The sequence below is a fragment of the Juglans regia genome, chromosome 1 (assembly GCF_001411555.2).
Source record: "Juglans regia cultivar Chandler chromosome 1, Walnut 2.0, whole genome shotgun sequence".
NCBI classification, from domain to species: Eukaryota; Viridiplantae; Streptophyta; class Magnoliopsida; order Fagales; family Juglandaceae; genus Juglans; species Juglans regia.
Genome location: NC_049901.1, coordinates 42,027,018 through 42,038,498, shown reverse-complemented (window position 1 = coordinate 42,038,498; position 11,481 = coordinate 42,027,018). Strand labels below are relative to the sequence as shown.

General features: G+C 33.4%; 1 protein-coding gene across 2 annotated transcripts; it reads right to left on the bottom strand.

Moving 5' to 3' along the window:
- Positions 1-1,256: 1,256 nt before the first annotated feature.
- LOC109007151 (endoglucanase 12) lies at positions 1,257-6,276 on the bottom strand. Of its 2 annotated transcripts, none has more exons than XM_035684509.1 (6): positions 5,951-6,276; positions 5,499-5,903; positions 3,871-4,178; positions 2,985-3,582; positions 2,089-2,261; positions 1,257-1,962 (listed from the first exon to the last, which is right to left on the bottom strand). In XM_035684509.1, the coding sequence occupies exons 2-6, from the start codon at positions 5,878-5,880 to the stop codon at positions 1,561-1,563; spliced, it is 1,863 nt and encodes a 620-aa protein (XP_035540402.1). In that variant the 5' UTR covers positions 5,881-5,903; positions 5,951-6,276; the 3' UTR covers positions 1,257-1,560. The 2 variants fall into 2 exon arrangements, with proteins under 2 accessions (XP_035540402.1, XP_035540384.1); XM_035684491.1 differs by having other exon boundaries at positions 1,258-1,962; positions 5,499-5,910; positions 5,958-6,276.
- Positions 6,277-11,481: the final 5,205 nt, after the last annotated feature.

Here is an 11,481-nt window from a genome sequence, read left to right as displayed (position 1 = left end):
GAGGCTCTAGAGAGTTTTTTTTTTCTACAGATTTTTTATTATTATTACCGTCACAACGTGACGGACGTCTTAACAGGTTAAAATAATGGTAGATTATTATCTTATTATTATTTATTTAATTTTTTATATTTAATTTTTTTAATTTTTTATTTTACTTAATGATTAAGAAAGTAAATATTAATAAAATTATATATTTTTTTAATTTTTTCTTAATAATTAAAAATGTTAAAAAAATATTTAAAAGAAAATGATAAAAAAATAAAAAAAGCTTGAAATATGCTTAGGTAGTAGATGAGTAATAATAGAGTAGTAATTCTATCACTATCTAAAATTAAATAAAATATTATTAAAATATATTTTTTAATATTATTATTATTTTGAATAAACTCTAAAATCAAATAAATGTTAACAAAAATATGGATCTTATTTGCCAACTAGAGTGCAATAATCAATGAAGAAGTGAAGAAAAAATGCAAGAATCTTTCTTTGATTTGTTGGAGGCAAATGAGGTGGAAGCATATTCGTAGTCCTATAGTTTCGGGTCAAACATGATGAAGTATGTAGGTAGAGTTAGGTATTATCAAGATTGGCATGAAAATGGTGACCTTTCTTCATCATCTTTTGGTATCACTCTAATTGAATTCAAATTACCAACACCACAATTATATATATATATATACACACACACACACACCTATTCAAGCATCACACACACAAATGTATATGTTTTTTATGATTCCATATGGATCCTATCCATTGTTATCTATTTTTACTAAAATTTCTCTGATAAATCTTCTATTTTCTTCTTCTTGTGTTTTTGTCACTTACCCAAATGAAGAGCGGCTATGGAAACCTTATGACTCTTGCTATAGTCAATAGTAAGCAAGAGTCTTACTGCAAGACAAGGGCGCATGATCTATTGTTCTTAGAAAATATTTATTAATATATAAGCTCCAAAATAACTTCCATGATTTATTGCAAGGTGGTGTCAGGTTCCCTTGGAAGAGCCCCAAAACACACACCTTCATTAGGGAAAACATTATGTCGTTTTACCATGCTTGAAATGCCCATACATATGTGTTCTTCAATGATTAATACTTATTAAAAAAAAAAAAAAAACATACTGAAGGAGAGAACAACTTCGGCAAGCAGAGAAAGGAGATCCAAAGGAAAAGATCTAATAATCTAGACAAAAAATGGATAGGTCTAAGAAAGATAGAAGTATGTAAGACACGAATCCAAACAAGCAAAAAACTGAACCGGACAAAAGTACTGTGGATTTGGTAGGTGGTCATAACTAAGATGAACAGAGTGGATCAAGTTTCATACTAAGTCTTGATCAATCATTGCAGAAATCTAGATTCAAAGAGTCAAGGAAAAATGTCTTTTAGATTGGAAGAACACCGTCAACTATCCATGGAAAAAAAAAAAGGGAAGAGAGTGTGTACTCGTAAATCTATTGTGAATCAGCAAAACAGAAGTTTTGTACAACAAAAGGAGGTTGCTGCAGAATAAAACTTTAAAACAAGAATCTACAACAGGATTATTTGCATCTTCGGATCATGGCTTCCAAGGTGGAGGGGGAGGTGGGTTTCGTGGGGAGAGCGGAGGAACTGCCGAAAATATGGTATTGACATCAATGCCATTGCCGGCGGTGCTGGTCAGGGATACAAGTGCAGCAACCAGTCCAGCATTTCCGGCCAGAGTTGGCTCGGTGTAATTATAACTGGTGCGCACATCACGGAATTGGTCAAACTGATTCGGTCCCCCAACCATTGCTCCTGTAATGTTGTTGGGGTTGGGATTCTTGCTGTCCTGCCATTTCCATCCTTCTTTGCATGAATAATATTTGTGATCATTTGGTGTTGATGCACCCCGGTGATGAACATGTCTAGGGAACTTGGTGCCATATCCTACCACATAGCTCATGTTCATGGGGTTTTTACCTAGGATATAGTCCATCTGTATAACAACAATGCAAAATAAGTATTATAACAATAGATAAAGCACGTCAGAGAAACTATACAGTCATGCTAAATGGGATGTCAGATTAACTTAAAAGGTGTGAGAATAAGAGTAAGATGGCACCTGGGAGGTGGCGAAACTTCGAAGAACTTTGGATGAAATAAAATTGGGGCCACAATTCCATCCCGGAACACCTGTGGCATTCATGTAATCAACAAATAGTGATGCCAAGAAAGCAGTATTGGCCACATACTGCAGAGGCTGCGGCCGTCGACGGTTCACCATGATCATTCCCCCTGTTTTCACATGTCAGGCATGTGATTTTATCATTGAGATCAATTTTAAAGAAAATGCTAGGTACTTTATTTGAAAAATTAAAAATTCACATTCTATTAAGAACATATGCTTCATAAAACATTGAGAGGGTGATTTCAATGTCCAGGGGTTGTTTAATCCTGTTCTATGGCTTCGAAATATTAGAAAGAACTACCATCATATACTCATTTGCATCTTCAATGTTATTAGTGTGGGCAATATGTCCAGAATTTGTTGATTAATCAAAGGTACATAACAATTTTACCTAATCATCTACATACAAAAACTCAGGCTTTCTAATGCAATTACAGAAGAATCGGAGCTTTCACAGGGATAAATCCCTTTAATCTGAGGCCTAACTAGCAAATGGAATTTTCAAATAGTGCAGAGTTGGTCGTTTGGCAAATTGGCACCTAAACGTCCTCTGCAAAAAGAGATGGAAAAAAAGGAAAGTTTTCTACGCTTCCTTATGCAAATTGCTCTTACCCTTCAACAAAAGTGCCGATTCATCACAATCCCAGTTGTAAGAACTAGAACTAGTTATTATGCAAATTGCACTTACCCTCAGATTCAATTACTTAGGAAAGTTTCCACACTTCACCGTCCTCTATAAGTGCTAGGTCAGAATCACTAAGACAATTAATGCAATAAACTATGCCACATTTAGAAATGAACCAGATGAGAAGAGGTGAGATCCTACATACCACTAGTCCAGTTGAAGACATGGAAGGATTGAAGATAAGAGCACATGTTAAGACCTGTCACATTATGATACATCCGCAGCATCTCCTCGTAAGGGTAGCCAGGGTTCAGGAATATCCTTAGCCTTGTCAACAACAGCATGGCTGCTGGTAACTTGTTATCCCAACTTAGCACACTCAACTCTGGAATCATGTAAAATGCTTTAGAGTTCTTAGGGATCCCAGGGTTTGTAGCCAGTGAAAGATAGGTATTGTTTCCTGTGGCATAGTACAACCAAGCGCCACCCCACATGTACTCATCGTAGTAACCGGTGGAGTTGTAATAAGGAGCAATATAAGGATTTCCACGACTATATGTCCTCCGTCTTCCACCGTCCCTTGCGAAGGCAAAGAGGGTTTCGGCACCTTTGATAAGCTTCTTGGAGTAGGCATCATTTTCCCGAAAAACTATAGAGGCTGCAGCCAAGGCGGCTGCCATTTCTCCAGCAAGATCGGGTCCTGCATTGCAAATTTGTGTAGGCCGTGGATAGTCCATTTGTTCTGGTTTTTGCCAGCAGTTGTGATCATCTGGTGTCATAGAGCCATTCTGATGTCCACCAACCTAGCAGAAGTCAAAGGTTTTTGTCATGTTACATTCTCACCCTCCACCCAAAAGCATATACAGTGTGTGCGCCATTCTGATCACTCTAGAACATACATATGGACTAAAACAGATAAAAGGAAACCAGAGGGGAAAAAGGAAGAAGAAACAAATCAAAGTTGTAAGAGTCTGGCATATGTTGCATAAAGAGAGGATTAGCATCATAAAGAGCCATTTGAATTAGAAAAAAGGGCCATTTGAATTAGAAAAAAGGTAATGTCATTAGAGAATATATATACTAAAGATTACCTGGCAATAAATCTTATCAATTTTGGTGGCTGAGGAATTGAAGGTTAGGAGCAAGTAATCAGTGCCCCACTTAATGACTTCCCTAACATGATCATAGTTGCCAATGGTCTCATATTTGTGACGGTATTCAATCACACTCCAGCTTAGCATTGTCATGGCATAAGCCATTGGAAAGTGAAACTTACTATTGTCTCCAGCATCGTAGTATCCTCCAACAAGCCCTACCTTCAGATCAGTATCATTCTTCCCATCACTTAGCCCTGAATTTCCTCTCCAGGCAATACCATTCTGTTTAGGCAATTTCCCAGCTGCAGCACATTCATAGCCAATCTGATTAACAACTATTGCTTATCATTCATTTATAATCAAGTTTCCAACTCCAATCATTCTCAATGGTAAAACATAGTTTGTTCCTAGGTGGAACATTCTTTTTTTATATCTCCTTGCTTAGGTGGAACATTCTTTTTTTATGATGCTAAGCTCAGCAAGGAAGGATCCTTCGGATCCACCTGAGAGTAAACTTCAGAATATTCCACATCCTGCAGCGCAATATTCAATAACATAGTGGGGTAGTATTTTTTGGGCCCAAAAAAGCATTCAAGGTTGACGAATTCAAAAAGGTAACAAGTTTACTTAATTCCTCCGTAACCGATCTCCTATTCTTAAAATATAAATTGATAGAATGGTTGACAATTTAAATAGATAATATACAAATACAATATATATTTGTACATTATTATTTTATATTGGTCATCCTTACCCTCTCGGATTTGCAGAAGCTAATATACTCGGGAAATAAAAACAATTGCAGAAACCATCTGCAATTGATGCTAACAAGTGATAGAGGTTCATTCTATTATCATCATGACATTCAATTATGTCAATATAATAAGAAAAAAGAGCCATCAACCTATGAGATATTACAATTAACAATAAGGAGATCGAAGCAATAATGCAGGTAAATAGTGATGGGGTAAATGTAATATAGTGCACAAATGCCAAAGCAAACGGTAATAGAATATGGAACATAGGCAATTGGAGTAGGAGCAAAAGAAAAGGGAACTAGGGAACCTCCTGTCTGGAACTTTCAACCCTACATATTTCATTCTCATATCCACCTAGGTAAGTAGGATTACCAATATTCCGGACCCACACGGTGTCATTTGTCATATAGACTTCTGTTTGTCTATACCCACCTGTATTTTGTCAAGCCTGCTAAGGTTTGAAACCAACCTCTCATTTCTTTTTTCCTTGTTAATTTAAGTTAGGCCTCAAAAACCACTGAAACAAGACTAAACCAACAAGTGGCTCATTTAAGACGGGTTTAAGAAAAAGTCAATTTATCTTTCTGCTCAGCAGCATGAGGGGCTTAAAATTGCCAATATTTTCTACCCAATTGTTGCCACATCAAAACCAAACGCTCAAGGGAGAGAACATATTTTGATACCAATATTGGAGTTTCATAGGAAAGAAATCAAAATTAGAACTTCTGCATACACACAGGATATAAATATATATATATATGTAACATATATGTGGATTTATTGATAGTTTGGACTATTTTAAGACAGGCTATAGAGAAGAGGTAGTTAAAGATCAGATGGAGAAATGGCAATTACTTAACTTACATTTCTGAGCATTGAAGAAGAGGAGGGCTTTCTGGAGAGCAACCGAGTAATTGTCAGGAGGGCGAGAATGGGGTTTGTCCTTGGGCAAGGACTTGGCGATGATGATAGGGACTGCAATGACGACAAAAGCCAAGAGAAAAGACCCCAGTATCCATTTGAGGGCCTTACGGCTAATAACAATGCACCCAAAGTCCACGTACCTGTTCTTCTTCTTCTCTGGTGGCCCCAACAGCCAGCTTTGTTGGGTTTCATCCAGATGCTGATGCTGGTACAGAGCTGCAGCGTCAAATTCCGAGCTACGGCTCCGGTCGTACTCTCCCGACGCCGGCACGTCTACGTTAGTTATCTCAAAAGAGCCTCCCCAGTGATTCGCTGAGTGCATGGTGCAGTTATTTATCTATTCTCTTCTCTATATTGTCACAATAGGCAATAATCAATATCTTGGGGATTCTTTCTCTACAAATTCACGGCTATTTTCAGGGTAAAGGAGAGAAGGATTCCATGCAGATGATGAACCCAAGAACTATGACTCAATCCTTTTTCTTGTTTTTTCCCCAATTAACTACGAAACGCAGTAACGTGTTTGATGGGGGGGAGGGTGGATTCAATAAAACTTTCAATTCGTAATAACAGAGAAGACTGGAGTGAGATGTTTGAAACATACATGCATAAATTCAACTCTATATAGCGATCGAAAACAAGAACTTTAGTCAATAGATGAAAGCGAGAGACCGTGTTATTTTTCGCCAGTGCAGGCAAGAAAAGTATTCTCACTCTGTCGCCCTGTCTCTCGAGTCTCGCCGTGTGGAATCTGTTTGTGTTTCTATTCATGAACGTATAATATTTCAATGATCGTAAATAAATAAACATGTTTAGAGAGAGAGAGAGAGAGTTTGACTTGAGGAGAGAGAGGAACAGGAAAATATCATTCCCTTTTAATTTGCGTGTTGTTTTATACCGAATTGAAAGCTATCTGTGCATTTTCTTTAATTCTTAGCAGGAGTAAAAAAAAAAAAAAAAAAAAGGAAAGAAAAAGAAAAACACAGTTACTTGCTGTGTCGTGTTAAGCCTCAACCCACAGTTCATGAATCTGACCTAATTAACGTGCTTTGAATTTTCTTAGACTGTTCATAAAAAAAAGGGCGTAATTTCTCTGTTGCTTAATTCTTCATCGCTAGCTACTTATAATTAGATGCCTTCCAACGACTGCAGAGCTGTTGATCATGCACCGACGTGTTCTTCTTTCATCCCAAAATAATAATAAAAAAATATATATATTCATCATCATAATTTCTATCATCTTTTCATCATCTCATGATATAGCATTAGATGATAGGTTTATAAGTAAAATATAATAGAAAAATTATATGCAGAAGCCTCACATTTCTGCACACCATTTAAAAATATGTGAATTTATTCTTTTACCTTCATGTTTCATAAAATATGAAAAATGAAATATGAGGATAAAAAAATAAAATCATATATTTTTTAAATGGTGTGCAGAGTGTGAGACTTATGTGTAGTATAACTCAATATAATAAATAATTTCTAATCACCTAATATCACATCATAGAATGATTGAAAGATGATGGTAATTGAGATGATGAGTAGCATTACTCATTAAAAAAAAAATTTGCCCATGATTTGCACGGAAATAATATTTAGAGGAATGCAGTGTGCCGCCGCGTGCAATTCTTTTTAAAAAAATATAAAATTTATTATTAAAAAATTAATTTTTATCATGTAAATTTTTTATTTATTCACTTTTTTTAAAAAAATTACACCCTATTTACGTATTTCACAATTAAAAATATCATTTATCTAATATTTATAGCGTGTAAGTACTCTATAGACTAATATCGGATCAGTCATTACTTCTTTCTTTACTTTTTTTCTAATGAAAAATAAAACAACAGAGATCCAATCTATATATATATATGAAAAATTCTATTAAACCGGTGTATAAAATATATATAGTAAAATATTTACAAGACATAATTTGATTTGAAAAAAAATTTAAAATTTGAAATTTATAAATTAAATCTTATCATTTAAGTAATTTGAATGATATACTTTACACATTGACTTAAAAATAAAATAATGTTCCGTTTGGATGTTGAGATATTGAGGTTATCTATCTCATTTCAGGTTGCGTTTGGATTTTAAAATTAAGTTGAGATGAAAGTTAAAAGTTAAATAAAATATTATTAAAATATTATTTTTTAATATTATTATTATTTTGAGATTTGAAAATTTTGAATTGTTTATTATATTTTGTGTTGAAATTTGATAATACTGTAATGATTAGATAAAATAAGTTGACATGAGTTTGGAATCCAAACTTGTCCTATATTCAAACGCCACTCAAAGTTTGAAATCCAAACTAGCCTTGGTATTCAAACACCACCCAAACACAAATATTTTTTAATTTTTAATTTTTAATTTTTTTATCTAATCATTATTTAATCATTATAACTTTCTCAAATTTCTAAATAAAACATAAAAAATAATATTTTTATAATATTTTATTTTTATAATATTTTTATTCAATTTTTTAACTCACACTTCTCAAAATTTATAAAATATTTTAATTCAAATCATTTCATTATTGTTCACGTATTGATTCACTTTTATTTCCGAATTTTTCGTCTCTCTCTCGTGAACGTCCAGGTACAAAGTCGTCGAGTGATATTGGGATGCCTTAGGGTGTGTTTGGGTACTAAAGTATCCTCAACACTTTCAAAGTATTCTTGTACTTTTGAAAATACTTCACATGCCAAACAACTTAAAATACTCTCAATGGGACCCACAAACTCACTTCAATTTCTACTCATAACTATTCACAAACATTCTATAATACTTATAACTATTATATATAAATAAAAAAATAAAATCACTATAATATTTATCACTATTAAATATAAAAATAAAATCATTATAATATATAAATAAAAAATAAAATCGATATAATATATAAATAAAAAATAAAATCATTATAATATAAATAAAAAATAAAATCGCTATAATATATAAATAAAAAATATTTATCACTATTATATATAAATAAAAAATAAAATTGCTATAATATATAAATAAAAAATAAAATCACTATAATATTTATCACTATTAAATATAAATAAAAAATAAAATCATTATAATATTTATCACTATTAAATATATTTTTTTTTATTTTTAAAGAGTTAGAGTCACTTGTCCAAGAGTGACCCCTCCTCAATTTTATTAATATCCCTCACTTGTGGCGGAGGAAAACCGTGGTTACAAAAAACAAGCATCTGAGGTACAGCCAAAAATCCCAGCATACCAAAAGAAAGCCAACAACCAGAAAAAATAATTTAACAAGAAAACGACAAAAACCACAAGAAAAAACAAAACAAGGCTAAGTAATACGAAGCGAAGGAATCCCGAAATAGTCCATGCAAATAAGGCCACGCAAAATTCGGGGAGTCTCCATCAAATGGGAGAAAGCTGAATCGTTACCAGAAGCCCCATTTTTGGCTAACCAATCTGCAACTTTATTTCCCTCTCGAAAAACATGGTGAATAGAGCAGGTCATAGAATTCATGATATCAAGAACTTCTTCCCAGAAGTCCTCCAAGTACCAAACCCCACATCTTTTACTACGCTACCAAGAAATAACAGTCATAGAATCAAGTTCAATTTCAACATGATTGAGAGATAAAGACCTACAAACCTGGAGTCCATGAAGAAGGGCTACAAGCTCAGCCTGATTATTAGAATCTGTGCCAGTAAATGCAGAGAAAGCATGAATTAATTTACCATGATCATTTATAATAATCCCACCTATGCCAGAGTCTCCTGGATTGCCCAAACTACTGTCATCTGTATTCAATTTAACCCATCCCGCCGAAGGCCTTTGCCATTTAATAATTTTGCAACTCCGAGCAGGAGGGAAACTAGGTTGAACTTGCAAACTCTCAAGTACCTGCAAATCAAAACCAGAGACGTGAGAACTAGTGTGTATATCACGGCAAATAATACTAATCCACTGTCGGACAGAGTGAATGATGTCAGGAGCCATTTCAAATTGACCATCCATATGTGCCAGACAACGCCAAGTAATAACTATCGGGAGAATTCCCACAATAATACCTATTTGAGATGCAAATTTCGCACGTCGAAACCAAGTCTGAACCGTATCTTTCCAATTACGGCCGTTGACTATACCAAGATTAGCCCCAAAATGATGCCAAACAGTGCTAGCAATATCACCTGCAAACAAAACATGATTTTGGTCTTCATAATGACCGTTGGCACAATAGTCACAACGAGAAGTAATAGGAATGCCAATGCGGCGAAGGTGATAATCAACACTCAGTGCCATATACCAAGCTTTCCACATATTGATGGACATCTTCAAAGGAAGACTTTTATGCCACATCCAAGAATGCCCTTCCAGAGAGCCACCTCTAATACGAACACAATCCCAAGCCGACTTGGTAGAAAACAAACCATTATCATATGTAGTCCATATCAACACATCCAACCCTGGTTTAGCTTTACAAATGTCCTCTAAGATACCGTCCAGATTTGCCGAGCCCACTAACTGGAGAATAAAGTCCACATCCCAGTTATTAGATAATTTACAGTCTTTAACTTTCAGGAGAGAATTACCCACAATAGGCATCTCATTAGCTAAAGGACCTCTTTCCCGCCATTTATCATACTAGAATAAAATATTTCCGTCTTTTAGACGCCATTTAGTGTTATCCAAAACCAAAGGGAGAGATTTAGCAATCATTTTCCAAAATCTAGTACCTTTATTAGGGTCAATAAGAGACCAAGGTTTGGTACCCACATATTTACCCTTAAAAAAATTGCCCCATAAAGAATTACCTTGAATGAGATTCCAAGCAAAATGGGTGTGAAGGGCTTGTTGCATATCATCAAGATTTATCAATGCCAAGCCACCTTCATCCACGGGACGACAGATTGAATTCCAGGCCACCCATTTTTTTTTTGCTTTTACTATTAAACTCCCCCCAGAAAAAGGTACTCATCATACGATTAAGAGTATTGATAGTGGCTTGCGGAACTTGAAGAATAGCAAAAAGGTGAAGAGCCATACTGGAAAGAACATGTCTCAATAAGATAAGTCTACCACTAGCTGAAAGAATTTTCATTTTCCAACCAGAGATTTTCTTTTAGACTTTAGCCACCATATCTTCCACTATTAAATATAACTAAAAAATAAAATCATTATAATATATAAATAAAAAATAAAATCACTATAATATATAAATAAAAAATAAAATCACTAAAATATATAAATAAAAAATAAAATCACTATTATATATAAATAAAAAATAAAATACTATAATATTTATCACTATTATATATAAATTAAAAATAAAATCACTATAATATATAAATAAAAAATAACATTACTATAATATTTATCACTATTATATATATAAATAAAATTATTATAATATTTATCACTATTATATATAAATTAAAAATAAAATTATTATAATATTTATCATTATTATATATAAAAGTAAAATAAAATCACTACAATATATATTGATATTAAAAAATCACTATAATAAAATCATTATAATATTTATTACTAAAAATAAAATCACTATAATATTTATGAGACCCACACATTTTTCAACTACCCACTCAAAAGTCAACAACTCAACATATTTCACACATCCAAACTCTCAATGGGACCCACAAACTCACTTCAATCTCTACTCATAACTATTCACAAATATTCTCAACACTTCTCAACAATTCTCACTACCCAAACGTACCTTTAGAGCATCCCATTGGATTTTTCAAAAACCACTTTTTTTTTATAATTTGAGAAAATATTTAAGAAATATTTTCAAAATCTCTTTCCATCCAGATCCTTATTTAAAAAAAAAAGATTTAGAAAATAAATAGTAATTCTTCAAATATAGAGAATTAATATTCATTCTCTAAATCATTTTTA